The sequence below is a fragment of the Dromaius novaehollandiae genome, chromosome W (genome assembly GCF_036370855.1).
Source record: "Dromaius novaehollandiae isolate bDroNov1 chromosome W, bDroNov1.hap1, whole genome shotgun sequence".
Classification (NCBI taxonomy): domain Eukaryota; kingdom Metazoa; phylum Chordata; class Aves; order Casuariiformes; family Dromaiidae; genus Dromaius; species Dromaius novaehollandiae.
Window position 1 is genome coordinate 68,971,232 of NC_088130.1, and position 20,281 is coordinate 68,991,512.

General features: G+C 39.1%; 1 protein-coding gene across 3 annotated transcripts in view; it reads left to right on the top strand.

The window, feature by feature from the left end:
* LOC112994456 (mothers against decapentaplegic homolog 4) overlaps positions 1-19,555 on the top strand; it is a 29,670-nt gene extending 10,115 nt beyond the window's left edge. Inside the window, exons 2-12 of one of the 3 annotated variants that reach the window (XM_064500198.1) lie at positions 69-434; positions 1,352-1,526; positions 1,972-2,001; positions 3,603-3,818; positions 5,579-5,698; positions 5,830-5,940; positions 8,151-8,201; positions 10,238-10,421; positions 11,443-11,611; positions 12,937-13,075; positions 14,291-19,555. In XM_064500198.1, the coding sequence (XP_064356268.1) occupies positions 186-434; positions 1,352-1,526; positions 1,972-2,001; positions 3,603-3,818; positions 5,579-5,698; positions 5,830-5,940; positions 8,151-8,201; positions 10,238-10,421; positions 11,443-11,611; positions 12,937-13,075; positions 14,291-14,502 (1,656 nt within the window). In that variant the 5' untranslated portion in view covers positions 69-185 and the 3' untranslated portion in view covers positions 14,503-19,555. The remainder of the gene's footprint in view (positions 1-68; positions 435-1,351; positions 1,527-1,971; positions 2,002-3,602; positions 3,819-5,578; positions 5,699-5,829; positions 5,941-8,150; positions 8,202-10,237; positions 10,422-11,442; positions 11,612-12,936; positions 13,076-14,290) is intronic. The other 2 variants (XM_064500200.1, XM_064500199.1) reach the window with 2 other exon arrangements.
* Positions 19,556-20,281: the final 726 nt, after the last annotated feature.

The window sequence follows — 20,281 nt, forward strand, 5'->3', positions numbered from 1 at the left end:
GACTTCCTTAGAAACATGATCTGCAATTTGTTAAAAACAATTCTAATGTAGATATTTTTTCCTCCTAGGTTTTACCAAGAGACAGTACATCTAACACTTAACTTGGATCATCTCTTGTTCATCAGCTTGAAAATCATAACAGCCCCCAAAACTGACATTTGATCTGAAAGAAAAAGCTGTGACAAATGGACAATATGTCTATTACTAACACGCCAACAAGTAATGATGCTTGTCTGAGCATTGTTCACAGCTTGATGTGCCATCGACAAGGTGGAGAGAGTGAAACTTTTGCAAAACGCGCAATTGAAAGTTTAGTTAAAAAGCTAAAGGAGAAAAAAGATGAATTGGATTCTTTGATTACAGCTATAACTACAAATGGAGCTCATCCTAGCAAGTGTGTTACAATACAGAGAACGCTGGATGGGAGGCTTCAGGTTAGTACAAGTGAAAATCAGACGTTTTCCTCCTAGTGGAATTGGAGCAAAAGTGAGTGAAACAGGATCCTAGAGTATTGAGGAAGAGTAGCCGTTCTGCTGCATTCCCTGCACCCCCATTTGTAGGCATGTTTTTGTGGCTGGAGCTTTGGACTGCTGCATTAGTTGATTTTTTTTTTTCATTTTTTTTTTTTCCTCAAAAGGAGCAGAAGGCCTTGGATCAGCCATTCTAAATGAGTGTGTGTGTGTGGCAGTAAAAAGCAGGTTCACGTAACAAATTCAGTTGTCTATCCTGGTATTTTGACTACAAGCTTCTGTTAGCTCTGTGTTGGTCAGCAGTGTGAAGACCTGTGATCCCTTGCTGAGATCCTGCAAGGGATCTGCACTGAGGATTTATGTTAGCCGATGTCATCAGGACTTCAGTACCTGTATAGCTTGGGTTGTGATGTCTTTGTTCCAGGACAGATGTCATGTTTGCTGGCTAGCTTTCTGTCTACCCTAGAAGCATTTTTTTTCATTTTAGAATGGATTGGCATTCTTCTACTTGCAAATTTCTTATAGTATAGCTTAGTACCTCGTTCCTCTTCTTCTGGAGCAAAGATCCTTCATCATCCATGGTGGGGGAGGTGAACATACATACTACATTAAGCATAAATTCTGCTTCTGCCATTTTGTATCCAGTAATTTTTCTTGAAGAATCACAGTGTTGAATTAACCATAGCAAAACCCTAATTGAAACTTATTTCCATTGAGTACAAATCTTCGGTAAACTGTACCACATTTTTTTTTCATATTTTGATGATGGAGAAAAGCTGTGTTGTTTTTTTTTTTTTTTTCTTCTTCCAGCTTTGCTCCTCACTAAGTAAAGGGAAATTTCTTGCTACTTTCCCAATCAACTTTTGTGTCTAACTTTTTAGGTGGCTGGTCGCAAGGGATTCCCTCATGTGATTTACGCTCGTCTTTGGAGGTGGCCTGATCTTCATAAAAATGAACTCAAGCATGTTAAATATTGTCAGTATGCTTTTGACTTAAAATGTGACAGTGTCTGTGTAAATCCTTACCATTATGAGCGTGTAGTATCGCCTGGCATCGGTAAGTAGATTCTTGATGTAAAGTGGAACAGTGGGAATAAGATGTAGAAATGTTTTCCTTTGATCTTAGAGAATACAGGCCTAAATTAGAAACGTTAACTTTTAATGATCTAATTATAGATTATTCTCATATGTTCTTGTCCATCTTCTTAATGGAGTTATTCTTATACCTTTGTTCCAAATTTGAAAGAACAGTTTGTGGCTTTTGTTTTAGCCTTTACCATTGACTTCACACACGATTCTGATAGTTAATGTGTTTCCTAAGAATAATATAGCATCTAGAGTTGTGTGATGCAGGGGTATAGCGTGTGGATTCTTTAATGCTGATTTGCATAGACTTATAAATTTGATGTTCAAGTGTTATTATAAAGACTTGTGTTTATATAATGCCCCCTTTTTTCTTCTCTTTCTCTCCCTCTCTCTTTTTTTTTTTCTTTTAAATAAAGATCTCTCAGGACTGACACTACAGAGTTCTAGTAAGTAGTTCTGTTTACTGTTACATTTCTATGGGTGCAAACTGTATTAGACTCTTAAATATATGCTCAATGTACTTATACCGATGTATCTTTTTGGGAGGGAGGATAAAGAGCAGGTGGAAATGCATTTATCTCCCCAGTTTTGGAAAACTTTAAGCAGTGTAGGAGAGGCAAGTATATTGATCAATCCTATCAGTAAAGGCTTCACTTCAGCTCGTAGGTATGTCCTGTTTTCATCACCTACCACTTATAAACCTCACTAAATAAAAACAAAAAAATCCTCACTGGGGAATGCTGCTAACAAAAAAAAAGAGCATATGCAGTAGTATGATATACTAATTAACTGAATTGGGAATAATAGATGCTTATTATTTAATAAATAGTTTAGCAAGTAAACAGTAGGACTTGCAAATAAAAATTCTGCAATTAATATGCAATTGAATGAAGCAGTCTAATCTTATTACTCGCTCTGAAAATTATGGGGGAAATGTTTAAAACTTGAGAGAAGTTGGACATTGTTTGACATATTCAGAAATCACTGAAATTGTGCAGCTGGTAAATGCTTTATTTCAAAACTAGAGTGCTTGCTTTTAGAGGAAATGCATAGAGAAGTAGATTTGTTTAACCCTGTGCTTGCATGTTATTAGAAATGTTCAAGCAAAAGTGACTTAAATCAAACTGCTAATGTCAGGCTTTAACTTGGGTGTTTCTCTCTGCTCATTTGCCAAAGTTGCCAGTGTTTTCTGAAAAATGATCTTTTATACAGTATCAAAATGTAAAGACCAGTAATTAAGTACCTGTGTCTTTCATTGCCGTGCTACTGGTTTTTTTGCAGTGGGAAACAGAAAATTACGGTCATATTCTAATATATCTAAGTCTGCTTTAAAAATGAACATGGGATTTAATGTAGTTTGAGAGTTTAACATGCTCAGTGGAATATGTAGACATAAATTCTTGTGGTGGTGATGGTAGTAATTTCCTTACGCTGTATGTGGAGTATTATGAATTAATGGCTACGCTGGAGAAGATGGAGTAGCTGCTATATAACCTTTGAATGTGAACTTGTTGCTTCTGGTCAATTACAATGGGAGTTGCTTAAAATTATTTTTAAGGGAAACTTAAAGGTTTTTATATGCAAGTTCATGAATTATATTTTTCATAGGAGGCTTATTCCTTGTAGTTCTGACTTTTAGAGTAGGAATTGTTCTGTTACTGCATTAACATATACTGGGCACTCGTCAAAAAGCGTGTTCCCCACTCTCCTCTTTTTAGCTGTGTCCAATCACGTGCTGATGGAATAGAAAACAAAATGAGATGGGAATGTACTACTATGGGGCTAAACTGCTTGCTTGAAAGCAGTAAGCAAATTAAATGCTTTGGTTTGCCATCCAGCTATGCTTTAAAATTTTCTGTTGCTGGTTTTAAGTGTTTATTTGTAATATAAAGGATGTTTCTCAGTGTTTTAGCAATGTTTATATAGGTTAAATGCCCCACCCAGTAGTTTTGATAGCATTGTTATTGCTTGAAAGTAGTAGTGCAATTGATATTTAAATCTTGCAAATAAGTTTGCTTCGCATATTTAAGCATTTGCTTCTTCACAGCTCCATCAAGCATGTTGGTGAAAGATGAATACGTTCATGACTACGAGGGGCAGCCGTCATTGTCGTCTGCTGAAGGCCATTCAGTCCAAACCATCCAGCATCCACCAAGTAACAGAGCATCTACAGAGCCTTACAGCACCCCAGCCATGTTAGCTCCTGCTGAGGCTAGCACTACCAGCACCACTAATTTTCCCAACATTCCTGTGGCTTCAACAAGTAAGATCATTGAGATTATACGGAATACTAAACTGTAATAATGTGAACAGTTAAAGATAACCACTGATCTTGCTGAAAATAGGTCTTGCATGGGAAATGCATTGTTGCCAGATTACACTGATACAGTGTAGTGATAACATGATCTAGGCAGTTTTGTAAGTGTTAAAATGAGGATTTACTTGCAGCTTAATTTGAATAACCTTCTCTAGTAAACTTTTTTGTTGTTTTTCAACAATGAGACTGACACTACCTGAACATTGCAAGACTGTTTTGAATAGTCCAAGAGCTTCAATGATGCAATGTTAAGCTGTTGACCATTGCCAAAAAGTAATATGGCTGATATTCGAATAATTGCTGTAGGAATGGGAGAACCTTAATATTTTATTACGACAGCAAGCGGGGTGACAAACTGATTTATTTGAAGGTGGCAGTATTGAGAGGTTCCCAGACAGTTCTATTCATTGTTTTTTAAGCTGAGAGAATGAGTCTTCCAGGTTTAACCTGCTTCTTTTTGTAACTGCCCGCTGTACTACCAAAGTTACAGCCTTAATATCTTCATAAGTCCATTGAGGTCTTGTATCTAAGCTTTCTGTGACTGCTCTGTGTGTATTTGGTACACGTGGAAGAGTCTGGGTAACCTGCATCAAACCTCACACTTGAGTTTAGCAGGACAGTAGAGCATTCCCACGTTACTTAGGCATTGTCCTGCAGCCCTAACTTAGGGAAACTATGAAGTTTGGAGGGAGTTCATATATTCTGCATCACTTAAGTATCAAAGGTATGTGAATATAATGAATTTCATGCTATTAAATTTAAATTATGGTGGCATGATATTTAGATTATGTTCTTTAATTTTAGCTGCTGACTTTTCTGGTAAACTAATGATATTTTTGCCAAGCTGACATGTTGTTTGTATTTGTCTCCAGAGGAAAATAAAAAAGATAGGTGGCTTAATTGTTTTGATTAAAAAGCTGTTGTGCAAAGGCAATAACTTTTTCTCATCAGTGCTATAATTGTTGGAGCCAAGTGGACAGGAGAAACCTCGGTTTTGGTATAAGTTTTGAATGTCTTAAATTCTGCTAGCGAGACCAGTTTGAGAGTGCAAATCTACTTGTGAAACTGATAATCAGTTTACTGTTGATGGCTGAGCTGAAGCCTTTTAAAATCAAATTCTGTTAACCTGTTCTGAAATTTTTGTAGCTTTACTTTAAAGCCTAGACAAGTCTTGAATCACTTATTTGGGAGAGGAGGAAAAAAAAAAAGAAAAAACCAGCTTTCCCAGAGAGGAGTCCAGTGATGTATGCAGCTGTGTTCCAGCACTATTTGTAAAAATAAAATACTGTTCAATATGTTTTGGAGGAACACATATTTAAGCGAGTGTCCTCATTAGGAGCAGTAGTAGTAACATGTCGAAGATAAGCACTTATTGGGCAAACTGTTGGCCTGTTTATTCAATAAAACATTTAGCATCTCTGCTTTTCTTTCAAACTGAAAAATGAGATGTGAACAAAACAAAGATGCTGTTGATAAATACAGTTTTCTGCCTACTTCTACTCCTAAAATATTAAGGGTGTCTCGGAGTCAAAATTAGCTGATAAAAAAGTTTCCTAAGACACTCTGGGGGGTGGAAAAAAAGTACTGAAAACAGAGTGTGCATTGCAGTGCCCTCACTTGGGTGTGTTTTCCTACCCAGTAGTGCTGAGCTCTTCTTAATTAAAATTTTGGAACGCTCATGAATAGGTAGTGTGTTCTTTTACCAGGTCACCCTCCCAGTATATTGACAGGTAGCCATAGTGATGGACTCTTACAGATTGCTTCAGGGCCTCAGCCAGGAACTCAGCAGAATGGGTTTACAGCTCAGCCAGCTACTTACCATCACAGTGAGTATATACATACGTGCACTCTTCTTAGTTTTCTAAAACCAGTTTCCAAATGTTCAGGAGAAATAGAGGATTAGAAATAAGATACCAAAAAACTCCCTTAAAAACCAACAGCTCCTTTCTTTTTCTAGATAGTACTACAACTTGGACTGGAAGTCGAACGGCAGCCTATACGCCTACCATACCTCACCACCAGAATGGCCATCTTCAGCATCATCCACCTATGCATCCTGGACATTACTGTAAGTAATGCTGATTATAAAATCATTTATTTTCAGTTTTTCTAATGGTGGGAACTCACTTGTGATTATTTCCTCCACCTTCAAAACCTAATCTTTCTTGTTATAAAACTACAATTACTGGGCCTAGTGTATTCTGACAGTTAAATATACAAGCTTAATGGACCTCTTTCAATTAAAGCAGTGGAGAGGAGACCAAAAATTCAGATAGCTATAGTGATACCATCTATACTATAGCTGTTTTACTGTAACTAACAAAAATAGTGTTTCCTTTTTAAACCTCTAGTTTATAAGCCTCTGTAATTTTGCAATAAATACTTCCTTGGATCTGAAAAACAATTGTCCAAAAGTTGATACAGAATGTGTTGCTTGGATCGTTTTCCTTCACAGTTTTGAAGTTGATACTTTTGTTCTCTAGAAGTTTTGAAGTCTCATCTTGCCTTAATAATAGAGTACTCTAAACTTTGGAGGACATGTTTGTCCGTGTGTACTAGCCAGTTTAAAAGAACTTTTTGAAAACTTATGCTGTAAATACTTGTCAGCAGAATGGTCTTGCGACAGCCTGATTCATGAGTGCATTTGGCACACAAACTTGAAAATCTCTCTGGGCTATGAAATAAGACTGTAACCTCTCCTGTTATGGTACGGGAGTTGGGGAAGGAAAAAAATTACCAAATTTCTATTGTAGGTACCTAGCAGAGTATGTGCATTGTTTAAGAGTACAGTGCAAAAAAACCTCTCCCGATAACAAACAAGCAAACAAACACAAAACTTTCTTAATTTTGCTATTCAGGAATGGCAAAAAGCTGGAATTGTTCTGGATTTCCTAATATAGTACTTAACCAGTTAATCTGTGTGCAGCAGTCATTGTTCTTGAGCTAGTAGAGGGGAGAATATAATGTGAGGTAATGTTAGAATGACTTTCCAACTTGTCTTTATGAAGAAAAATTGTGTTTTAGATCTGGTTATTAAATTTAATTATTCTGTTCTATTAGGATCCCACTTCATTTTTCATCTTACTTGTCAGAAATACCAGGATTGAAAAACTGTACTGGTGCTGTAGATACTCTATAAATGTCTTTCAGTGCATGTATCTTTCCATAATTAATATTTGTAACTGAATGGTGATACCACATAGTGCTTTTCTTGGCTGCTGCCTCTTCTCACTTCAGAAAGTCTCATCTTTTGACACCTACCAACGTTGTGCCTGTTTTGACATCTTGTTGGAGAAGCTGCTGTTACTTACAAAATTATGTTTTAAGTCTCTGCTTGTTCCGTGCTGCCTCTAAGGGACCTTTTTAACAAGAACAAACGGACCTTTACCAAGACCATATTCAATATATTTTTCTTTCTTTAGAAAACTAGTTTTCTAGGGTTCTTCTTTCTCCCTCCATCCTTGAGAAAATGTTTCTTTAAAGTCAAGTCAGGGAGGGTGTAAAGAGGATGGGGCCAGCCTCTTCTCAGTGGTTGCCAGCAATAGGACGAGAGGCAACAGGCACAAACTGAAACACAGGAAGCTCCATCTGAACATGAGGAAAAACTTCTTTACTGTGAGGGTGACAGAGCACTGGAACATGTTGCACAAAGAGGTTGTGGAGTCTCCATCATTGGAGATATTCAGAAGCTGTCTGGACAGGGTCCTGGGCAACCTGCTGTAGGTGACCCTGCTTGAGCAGGGTGGGGTTGGAGGTCCCTCCAGAGATCCCTTCCAACCTCAGCCATTCTGTGATTCTTTGAAGTCCACAGCAACCTGGGCAACTTGTTCTGTGAATGGTGAAACTAATGAAGCTTGGTTTCTGGCAGTATTACGTTGTGTGCCCCTATACAGCGATTCTCTCCTTGCTCAACTTGGGGCTGGGAGTGAAGCCTAAGTCTTCTTTCTGTTACAACTCCACGATACATCTAGTTTCTGCTGTCTCCTGGAACTGGCTCTGGCTTGAGCAGCATGGATGACTTATACTGCAGCCTTTTCTCATGGGATACTACCTGAGTTCCTTGCTCTATTCAACTTCTGGATTTTCAGGAAGCCTGCAAGAGTGTAGTTCTTCTCTGGACGTTCATCTCCTCTGCCAGATTTGGCTAGTGTATCACAAATCCCCTAAACTTCTGAATCTCTGGCATCCTCTCACAAGCCTTGTTTCCATAGGAAAGCAGGATAAAAAAGAAAAATTTTTTTTAAATATGTAAAATAAACTGCTTGCTTTCTCTTGAAGGGCCAGTTCACAATGAACTTGCATTCCAGCCTCCTATATCAAATCATCCTGGTAAGTGAAATCTTCTGAAATGGTGTGCTACATATTCTGGAAACTAATAACTTTCTGTTATGAGTCTAATTTCTCCTAGCAAGTACTCTGAAATTTGTGGGATATGTTTTCCAAAGGGGAGGAGAGGAGGAAAGAACATTTTTGTGATAAGTCTCCTTTTGAATTTGGACCTCTGTGTTTTAAAGCAGTGTGAACTGAGCTTAGTTTAGGTTCCTAAATCAAATTGCTGTCCTTAAACGCACGCTGAGCTGCTCTCTAGTCCTGGAGGTTTCTGCACTCTGTAGCTAGTGGTTGGATATTGAAATTTGCTAGGTGCCTAACTTGTGCTTTTGTGCGTGCTTAGAAGCATCATGGAGCTAGGAGTCCATCATCGCAGCTGGGTACCTTAAAGGATAGGTATTGCCCTACTTAGCGTTGTGGTGCTCACATCCCTGCTCGGATCAGAGCGTACAGGCGTCACTAATCGTCACTAATTGGAGCAGCTTAGGGAACCGGCAGGCCTTGCCTCGCAGCGCACGCTGGCATCGCTGCGGATGCAAGGTGGCCTTCCGTTGTTAGCAGCAGCAAAGCAGCTGCCTGCACAGTTGAAAAAGTTAAAAGTTTAACTTTTTATTCATTGGCCAGTGACTAAATCGGTACCAGAAATGAACGGGCAATAATTGCACGCTGAATTTAACTGTAGCTAAATTGTACTCGGTACGTATTTTCACCCTATTAATATTATTTCCTCAGACACATGAGTATTTATTTGAAATTGAAAAATTTTAAGGAATTCAAACACTGGTTTATTCTTTTCTAATAAGAACAGAATAATGGTTTCTCAAGACAAATTGCTGTGTTGTTGTCTTTTGTGCTTCTGTTTGTTTGAAATGAATGAATAACTATTTATGTTAATGGTAGTGGAAGAGCTCTCTTTTCTGATTGCTTACCCAGGCTGTTGTGTTTAGGTCCTATCACTTCAGCTTTCCCTAAATGCAGTACACAGTACTGATAATTTTCTTTGGCCTCTTCAGCAAGCCACTTAAGTGCGGGCTGTGTGTTACCCTTTTGTGGAAGTGGTCCACAAAGGTGCTGTGAGTCTCTGAAATCCCCAGTAACTTAAGCTGGTGGAAACTTTTGGATGTATGTGTCTGAAAAGAGAAACTAATGCTTAGAGTGCTCACAACAGGCTTTGCAGAGGATTTGAAAAGCTGGGTGCTCTCAGCTCGCACAAAAGCAGCAGATACACGTAACATGTTGTGTTGTCAGGTTTCCTTACTTGAACGTTTGGGTTTCAGTAGCATCCTCTAAGGAGTCAGGGCTTCCCTTCTTCACATGGCAGCTTCTTCCAAGTGCCATCTTTTGTTTGTAGCTAGTTTTTCTTTTTAAACTAGTATGAGTTAAAAAGCCTCTCTTTGTTATTAAAACATGTCATTTTGTTCCGCTCCCTTGCTTAATGTTGTTTTTCTCTGATGCCTTTCTTGTTTGCTGATAAGATCAGTATCTGATCTTTGAGATGTTTTTCCCCTCTGCCCTTCTTTCCAAAGCCTGTTTGCCTTGCAGAGAGGATAGAGAAAACTGACCTCACTTTGGAGGTAGTTACTTTTATATCTCAAGCAAGATCTGTTTGAGAGTTAGTTTCTATCAGCCTAGCTTTGGATAGGCATATATACACTACTCCTTTATGCTAGAGGAGTACAAAATCAAACCACAGTCATAAGGCGCAGGGGTGCAGATGGCTTACAAAATCCAACTAGAATTATAAACTGTATGAAGATTTGTGAGATCATCTTAACTATATACAGAAAACATAGTTGATATTTAAAGATAACAGCATTGATAAGCGATCAAATAAAACCTACAAACCCGTGGTATTTGTAGCATGTAGTATTTTCTCTACTAGTAAATGTGCTTTTGTCCATCTAAGCTTGCTTATGGGCATGTGCACTCCTACTCTGAAAGAAAAATGCAGCTACAAGGCATAATCAGTCACCTCTAATGGGTTTGTAGGGCTTTTTTATATACATTTCAGTCTGTTAATTGTTTATCATCTTTAGCTCCAGAATATTGGTGTTCAATCGCATACTTTGAAATGGATGTGCAAGTTGGGGAAACATTTAAGGTTCCTTCAAGCTGTCCAATTGTAACTGTTGATGGATATGTGGATCCTTCTGGAGGAGACCGTTTTTGCCTGGGCCAGCTTTCCAACGTGCACAGAACAGAAGCCATTGAGAGAGCAAGGTATTCTACAGATACCAAAAGCTTCAGTTGTCTGCTGTGTTTGATAATATTTTATGCTGTGTTTTCAGTGTGTCTGCCTTCTGAAATTACAAGTATGGTATGTACTTTCGAGCTGAATTAGCTATAGCTGAATATGTATTTCTAGGCCACTACCTTAATGCATTCAAAATGTGAACTGTGTGACAAAGACCTTTAGTGCTTTGCAACAGCACATTGCTTTTCATTGCTTTCAAAGACCGTGCTTTCAAGGATAAAATTAGCAACTCGTGCCATTATGTATGCAAGCTGAACACTAGCTCTCTGCACCACAAATGAAGTAATGTGAGAATAAATGCAATGTACAAATTTGTCAAAGTGGCAAAGGGAGGCTGGTAGAGAGAGCTAGCTAGATTTTTGTTCGTTCTTACTGTGCATGCTCTTTGATGTGGAAGCACAGAGAACCTAAGTGATCTTGCAGCTTTTTTTTTTTTCGTTGAAATGGAAAGGAATAAAATGATTCCATGTCTTCAAAACTGTTGCATTGAGACCATCAAAGCTGCATTCTGGCCATCAAAATGCTAGGCTTCTGTAAAGTGATCTAAAAGAACATACAGTTCTGCATTAAAACGTGACTTTGTACCTGTACTTGAATGGCTTCCTATATTAGAACGCTTGTGGGATTTTACACCTCTGAATAGCACCCCGAATGTGTGCTTGGTATCCCAGCTCTGCGGTGTTAGTGAACATGTTTACAGCTATTTTAGTTACTACTTGAGTATCATTGCTTCTGCATTCTGTGTTTCCTATATATCTTATGTGGTATTGCAGATGGTTTTTCGACTTTACAGAGTGTATATAATTGTATGCTATGTTACAGTTAAGATATTCTGATTTCAGCTCCTCATATGAGTGGAGTGTTTTTGAATGTAAACTGTGGTATCATGGGCTAGTGAGCTGGAGAATTGTTCTATGGTTTATTTAGTAAGGATCTAACTTTCAGTGTGTAAACACAGGTGCATTGGAGCTGTTTTTCATTTTTAAGGTTGCACATAGGTAAAGGGGTGCAGTTGGAGTGCAAAGGAGAAGGTGACGTGTGGGTTAGATGCCTCAGTGACCACGCAGTCTTCGTTCAGAGTTACTACCTGGATAGAGAAGCAGGGCGTGCGCCAGGTGATGCTGTTCACAAGATTTACCCAAGTGCATATATAAAGGTTGGTTTGATGCTCTCAGATAAAAGTTCATGGGAAAATAGCATACACTTGTTTCTTGTAAATGGTAGAGAAGATTTGAGAGACTAAAATCCAACTCAAGTAATTTCAGTTTTGATCGTTGTTTAAAAAAAAAATTGGTTGAAAAAACTCTTTCCATTTGATAAGTCACTTAATTTTTTTAGTAACTCTAAACTGAAAGTATCATCTAGGTATTAGGGAAGCAACTAATTTTGTATTTTGTTGCAAACAATCTCTATAGTAGTTTTTGTATTTTTAGCTTTATGATTTTAAACTAATTACTACAAAATTCAAGCATGGATTATCTGTTTCTTCACTTATTCTGCAAAACAGTCAGAACAAAAGTGTGTATAAATGCAACTTAAGAGTGGTTAAGTGTGTGTTTAAAGTGTTACCAACATGAAAATACCTAACTAATGAACCAGAGTTCACAGACGGTTACCTGGAAACAAATACTTCTGGGAGGATTCTTAACTAGATGTGCCTCTGCCAAACTTCAAACTTTATTTAGGGATTTAAATAAACTTACACACTTGCAAAATCGTTCTTGAGTTAGAGATAAACTGTTCAAAACGGAATTTTCAGTGATTTGGGTTTTTCGTATTCTCTTTCCTTTGAACTTCAGTTTTAGCAGACAGGTTGTATAACGAAGGTGAAAGAAACGTCACCAGCCTGTTTCTAATGAGAGCTTTCTAATATGAGAACAGAGTTCTTGATATGTATTAGTGCCCAGCCTGACCACAGAAATGTAAAATGCCAGCAACCTGAGACCTAGCTACTGCAACTGCAGGCATATCAGTTGTTCTTATTTCTTTTAAATTGACTATCATGTTTCAGTAAAGCAAGGAAAAAGTATAAGGTCTAACACAGTTAAGCTGGACTTGCTGGCTTCCCTTTTTGCTTATATGCCTAACTGCCAGACATCCCAGGATTTAACTAAAAAAACCTGGATTTCACCAGCTTGTAGCATCCTTTAGACTTTGATCCTGCAATCGATTCCACATAGAATGCTGCTTTAGCCTGCTCATCTCAGGCAGTTTTAAATGCTTGGGTTTTGGTTTTAAATGATTGGGCTTTGGTATAGCCAGCTGTGCTTACATCAGAGAAGAGTCTGTAAGAATCACTTGAATGAATTATTTCTGTTAGGAAATTAAACTAGTCAGGGAAAGTTTGCTCTTGCCCAAGTGAAGGGTGAATCTGGAAATTGCTTTGGAAGGGCAGAACGGTCCAGATTATGGGGAATGGAGGTTGAGGAATTCTTTCCTTCATTGGTAAATCTACATGGTACAATATTTATTTTTTTAAAGGTTTTTGATTTACGCCAATGTCACCGTCAGATGCAACAGCAGGCTGCCACTGCCCAAGCTGCTGCTGCTGCTCAAGCTGCAGCAGTAGCAGGAAACATCCCTGGACCAGGATCAGTAGGTGGAATAGCCCCAGCCATTAGTAAGTACATTAACTATCTGGTCTTCCTTTAATTTTGTTTGAAAAAGAATAATCCTCTTCTCCCTTTTAACAGCACAGGCATGCTCTGCCCTGCTTCCTGCAGCAGTACAAACAAATTTAGAGTGAGGGACTGGATTAGGGCGGGTGGGGCTGAGGTGGTGTTTAAGTCTATATTCATTCCCTTTGTACTTGCTTTGCACATCCATTTCTCACTGTAGTCTGCTGGGGATACAGGGTAGGGAAGCGGCTGCTAGTTGTACTGTGAGAAGTGCTGCAGGGTATGTTATATACAAGGTCAAATAGCATAACTCTATTACTTTAAATGGCGAGAGATTTTCTGCTGCTTAAGCAAACCTAAGTTTGAAAAATGATATTTGAGAGCTAAGCTTATAAAAATGTTACTAAAAACAGTGGGGAGCACTGGGCCACCAAGTCCCTTACTCGATTTAAAGAAACTTAATATTAAGGTTCTTGAGAAGAGGAGGAGGGTGAGAGGGTGTTTTTTTTCCTTTTTCTGTTTTTAAATTATTCTGGGCTAGAGTTTTATTGGTTGATAAATTCTAGATCCTTGAAATTATCTCTGAATACTCTTAAAATTGTGAGTATTTGTGTGTCAGACTTCTTCAGGCTCCATGGTGTTTTCTGGATTTGTTGTATTGCTGAGTGTATCTTTCCAGTCGTCTTAAAAAATGCCGAAAGCATTTTGGTGAAAGTATTTAACTTTTGTCTTAGCCATACTTATGATTAGAAGTTTGCTTGCTGTGTTCATCATCTTTGTTTTATCAGAGTAAGTAACTAGTGTAATTTTTTTTAAATCCAGCTCCCTGTGGCTGATCAATCTGAATTCTTATGCTAAAAGCACAGCATTTGAGAAACTTCAAGAATAAGTGGTTTTCACTGGATTTGTTAAATGGGGTTTAAGTGTATTGTGTCACATAAGACATTAGGTTTCATCATACAACTGCTTTCATTATAAGGAGCTTTTGCAATTTAACACACTTTAAAAGACTGCAGAATGATGAAAAAGAAAGTTTAATTGGAAGAAATGTGAAATCATTGCTGCATTCATTATAGCACAGATCTAGAATTATTGATTGGCCTTGGCTATGATGAGAGGGAATTGCACATGGAGAAACAGCTAAGCAGACGGGAATGGCTAAACAGATGATAAAAGAGCATGTCTGTGAACACTTACTTGAAACTTCTCCCATTTAGGTTTGTCAGCTGCTGCTGGAATTGGTGTAGATGACCTTCGCCGCTTGTGCATACTCAGGATGAGTTTTGTAAAAGGTTGGGGACCTGATTACCCCAGACAGAGCATCAAAGAGACACCCTGCTGGATTGAAATTCACTTACACCGTGCCCTCCAGCTTCTAGATGAAGTACTTCATACCATGCCTATTGCAGACCCACAACCTTTAGACTGAGATCCCGCTGCTGCACTGCTGTGGGCCATTATATTGTGAGGATGGTGGATTGTAAAATACAAGTCTGTTTATAACCTGAAGATATATTTTACTTTTGTTCTGCTTAATCTTCTAAAACCAGGTTTTAAAAATGTGTTTGCCGCCTTGCTCTTAGCAGAAAGAAACTGAACATGCAGAAGTTGGATTTCGGTTATTTTCAGAAATTAACTGTCAAAATACATGGCTCAGGGCTTAAAGTAAAGGGTGAATGCCTTATAGAGACTTCACAGTATTGGGTTTGTTCCCTTTGAAACTTTCCCTCTCTATTACGGCAATTTGATGATAAGCCTCACAGGAGCCTTTTGTATGCAGAATATATATTATATATATATTTATATCTGAAAATTCCTTCTAATAGTTATGAACATTTACCTTATAGCGACTTTTAAATTCCAACTGATTTGTGATGTTCTTTTTAGAGAACAATAGTCAACAGAAGACTTCTTCATTTTGTTGACTATCTTGTTATGATTTTTCCAGATTAAAAGGTAGAAGCTGCCAAAAAATGAGATGAGACCTACATTGTTGGCATTGATTAGAAATAACAAGGAAAAGTAGTGTTGCTTTTCCTTCACTAGTTTTTAAAAAGATATCTTAGATTTTTATTTATATAGACACATGAGTTTTGAAACACTAAAAGAAATGGATACTTTCAGTGCTGGCACTCAATTTAAATATAACATGAAATACCCAGTCTGCAAAGTTGCCACTTAAATTGCTTAATGAATACCTAATGGCAGGAAGATATTTTCATAACTACTACTGACTTCTATGATCTTACTCAAGTAAAACTTGGCAGGTATTTTAAAAAGTTGCATGACTCTTTTTACTTGCATATACCATTAAATCGTGTATCAATATTTAGGATCCAGTTTTTGTATCTGTTCACCATTTCCACTCAGGGCAAGATGGCAAACTTGTTTTTATACCTCTCGGTTATTTTAAGCCCTATGCCATCAATGACCGTATCAATTGGCAATGACTTTGTATAGAGAATTTATAGTAGAAAAAACTGCAGATGTATTGACTGTATGACAGATACAATATGTATGCTTTCTCTCTAGTTAATAGTATAAATAAAATTATGAAAACCCTGATTTTTATAAATTTAGTTTGCTTTTATTACATAATTCTGCACCTTGAAACCATTGATGTAGAGTGATGGATTACTTTCCTTTGAAAGACCAGCAGCAGCAGCCAATAGTGGTAGGGTTTTTTGTTGATTTAAGTTTGCCAGGAAGCGATTCCAATTTTTCCTGCTTTCACTGCTTCTCAATAAATATATGTCCTAAGGATAACTTTTTCAGCTATTTGATGGGGCGTGAGGAGGCAGCAGGAATTCTTTATTTTTCAGCGTGTGTGCAGAGAATTGGAACTTAGTTAAACAGGCTCAAAATATGTGGACTCCGACTTAAGTGCTGCGTTCGAGCACTGCCAGCTCGGCCTGCCTGCTGTGCTTCACTGAGCCGATCTGGCAGTGCGATCCTAGTGGTTAACATAAGTGGAAGTCTTGGAACAGATTATTCGGGATCTTTTTGCCAAGTTTCTTGCATAGACTCAGGAATCTGTAGAGGGCTATGACACATAGCGTTTAGGTATTACTTCTCCCAAACGTTCAAATTCTTATGAAAGAAGTCAGCAATCATTGTTTCTGCTTTACAGATGGAAGCACAGAAGACGTGATTTCAAAGAGATGGCCAGAAATGGAACATTTTTCTCACTATTTCCTTTAATAGTGTTGCCTTCAGATTGACTTCTAAGGAGATCACTTTTTTTTTCCCCTGCCTCTTATGTGGCAACTTCTTGATATTTGAAAAATTAATGTTCACTTATCTCAAAGCCTTAGTTAAACCTTTTGTTTGTTTGTTTGTTTTTTTCCCTTTCCTAATTATCTTATTTGTCTGAGTAGAAGAAGAGCCAAGCCTCTTCAGATTCTTCAGGAACATGTTCAACAGAGGGTTGTGCTAGCTCCATCCTCTGAGAAGCTTCTTATCCAGGAAGAATACATACCTGGATTCCACAGCAGACGACTTTCTCTGATGGAAGAAATGGAAAGCCTGGCTACACGTTCATCTTGCCAGCCTGCCTGTTGAATTGTCTGCCCTGCTTTTACTGCTGGATACGTGGTGCTTTGGCTTTTGGAAAGTGTGCAGCCTTCTGACTGGTGAACAGGTTAGCGTGGAGCGTTCACTTATTTAGGAATCCATGAGCTTATTCCCTAGATAACTTTGCCATTTCAAAAGGTGCTTATCTTGGTGGATGCCTGATCTGTATATGGGCTACTTCACAGAAATCCTCCATACCATTTGCGTATGTTTTTATTCTGTCAAGCTTTGATAGAATAATGAGAGATTTCTTCCACCTGATGGTGTTCTTGCCTGTGTTACAGTCTGATAAGAATTCAAGTGATAAGACTGTTTTTTGGAGATTTTGCAAGGGGTAGCCTCCACCTACAGTGAGTGGTACCTACAACACACTACATAATTAAAAAAAACAAAAAAATAAAAAACAAAAGAAACAGCAAAGCAGAATGACAAAGGAGCTTATCAGAACCAGGAAATCACAGGTTTCCAGATAGGAAGAAATCTAAACACTGTGTGAGGCAGTAAAAATAATGAAATGCTATTTATCTTACCTACCAGGTTGTCAACAATCAGATGCCATCATAACTGCCAAAGGACAAAATATGAGAATCTTGTTCTTAATTTTTAATATGCCTTTAAGTTAATTTTTGTGCTTTTTTATAAGGCAGTGCGTAATGGTTTGGAAACCCTTCAGCAGCAACACACTGCATCTTTGACAGTCTTGCATTTGCATCTTTTTTCTGAAATTCAAGAGAGAGAGCTACTTGTTTGACAGCTGTGAAGATCCATACACCCGGTAGGCAGAGAGGTCAGCAATGCCAGAATCCTGTCTTCTGTTCATTTTTTTTTTTGAACGTCTCAGATTCAGTGAACTGAACAAGTATTTGTTCTGCTAGCAATCTCTTGCTTGCGATCCTGTTCTCGTGTCTAGTGCGCTTCGTTCTTTCTGTGAAGCAGTTACCACTAGCTGGGTGCATGTTTCTCACCCTGACTTGTGCACTTCTTAGCAAACATTATGTACAATGCAATGCTTCGTATTTCATTTTGTGTACTTCATAGCTGGGATTAGCACCTGAAGGTTACATGGCTTTAGCCATGGCGTCGTTAGTTTTGAAAGAAGGGCACTTAAAATAGTGTATTAGAGATGTAGGAAATGAAACCTTTTCAGCAGAGTGGTTTGAAAAACTTCTAAAAACAGTTCTACGCAGCAGCAATCTGTTGGAAGGTGACATAACTGCTAAACGGTGCCGTTTAGAGACGGTTGCTGGGCTTGTTCCTTGCATTACTTTTCTGGGCTTGGTAAGAATGATCTGTCTGTTGAGGGACCTGCACCCCCTGACTGCAACGTGAATCACTGATTAACGGCTTTCTGAAATCTGCTGAAAACGGGGGAAGTACTCTGGCTGCTTTAATAGAGAGGGACCTGACATACAAAGAGCGCAAACGTCTGGCCCCGTCGCAGAACAGGGCTGTAGCAGCAGTAGTCATTGAACATGTGTCCAAATCTTGTGCCTTACCTTGAAGACCATCTTACTTCTTGTGACACTTCTAATGATGACAGCTTCCTCTCTGCATTAGCTCAGGAATGACTGCCTCAATTGTTCTGCTAGGAACCACAAAAAACTCCTATGCTAGTGTAAATGGGGGAGGTCTTCTGCCTCTGAACCCTTCCAGTGTTGTTTACGTCTTGATGGTGGTCTTTATTGGGACATCTTTAATCTCTTCTCTGAAGAGTAAGCGCTTTAGGAAGGACTGTCTCCTTAATTTGCATTTTTACTCTGCTGTGCGAGGTGACTGGGATCTCTGGTCACTTTAATACGACCAATTAAAGACAGCCAGATGGGTCTTCCTCTAAGTGGGATTCAGACTGCCTTTAAGAAATCCTCTTTCCTTCCCCTCCCCCTGCTCTTCTTTCAGGCCCTGTGCGACTTAACATCTGCTCTATAAAATTATAAGAAGATGCTTCTTTGTAGTCAGGAACTGATAAGGACATACAATTTTTGAGAGGTTATTTATTTTAAGTAAGACTTAAAAAATAACCATGAAGAACAAAGGTCTCGTCTGGTCCTGCTGGTAACTACGGCGTGTTTCCATGGCTGGTGATGTTTCTGTGAGGACCACGGTGCTCTTCCTGGGACTGATACTTGCAGGTTGCCTGGCGTACGGCATTTGCATTCTTCTGGAGCGCTAAGCTGGTTCCCGCTACCTCTGAGGCGGGTACGCAGCGCTTCGTTCCTGGACAAGGAAGCTAAAGGTGGGACCAGTGAAGAGCACTTCTCCACCAGCTGGTTGGGTCGGCCTTGGATGCTGGATGTGCCCTTTCATTGTCATCCATCTCCAAAAAGCCGTTCTTGATAGTACGATCTGGAAGCTGAGCGCCGTGCCGGGTCAGTGCCATTGCCACGTGTAATGCTGCCGCACGCCCCAAGAACCGACTTGGCTTCTCGGTTGTGTTACGGTTTCACTTGATGAGACCTGACAAAAAGTAGAACTCGTAACAAATCTCGAGAGGTTTTGGCACTGTTGGCTGCTGTTGTGCCTTGTGTGCGAGTCATGCATCGCTCCTAAATTTACGGGACTAATTCTTTAAAGGTCACCAAAACCATCTAGTGCTTTCTTGCTCCAGTACCTTTTTCTGTGTCTTTTTGGTGAAGTTTGGTAGCACTACTAAGTTTCAGCTGGATTGATAGCTGCAAAGTACACGCAACCCAAAACTCACTGCGAGAGGGTTTTTTGAGCATGAAAGCCTAGTTAACAACTGTTCTTCTAGCCATTGCCTTTTGATAAGCGGTCAACAGAATTCCCAGTAGTTCCTTTGTAGCTTACTGTATGTTTTTCATTAGACCTAGTTTGTGGATAATATACTGTAGTTAACTTTCCTGAAATTCTGTAACAGAGTATGTTTTTGATTAAAAAAGGTAAAGATTCAAGTCTTTGGCTTCTTTATTTTTTTTCAGTGAAGAGCTTCTACGCCGTTTCTGTCTGGCTGTCAAAACGGGTACCGGATGGTCTGGAGTGGGTGCAGTGCTGTGGCCGGCAGGGCTCTCGTGGGCAAGGTTGCATCTTAAGAGGGTCCTGTTCTTGGTGTCTCATAAAGATATCCAGGGCTTGTCTTAATATAAAAGGACACCAGTCTGTCAAACTGGCCTGGCACAGCACTTTTGTCAGCATCATATTAATGGAAATTATTTCTTTAAAGCTGCCAGCCAAGCTAGGTGCGTGTTGTGTGTTGTGTGAGAGAGAATTAAAGCGGTCTCGGAGCAAGACCTGGAACGAAGAAGCCCTGTATCAACTCTGCAACCGTATTGCCTGCAACAGGCATCTTGTTTTAAAAGGTGCAGAAAACCTCTGCTCCATCCCCTCCTGCAGTCACCAGCCTCCCTGATGTGTCCTGGTAACTGGATAAAACGGAGTATAGGAATAAAGCAGGAGGAAGGCCATGCATTTGCAACACCTTGGGTCTCTGCTGATTTTTAGCAAGCGGCCGCACCCCAAGGTTTGGTGATACGGTGCCTCCTGTAAGCTCCTCTGTCTCTGTCCTAAAGCAGGTCAGCGCAATTACTGATGGAGGTAGAGATGAGTTGCTACAGCCATCGCTGCTGCCTGCATGGGATGTTGCACGTTTTCACCAAACTGTTGTAAGGCTGCACTGCTGC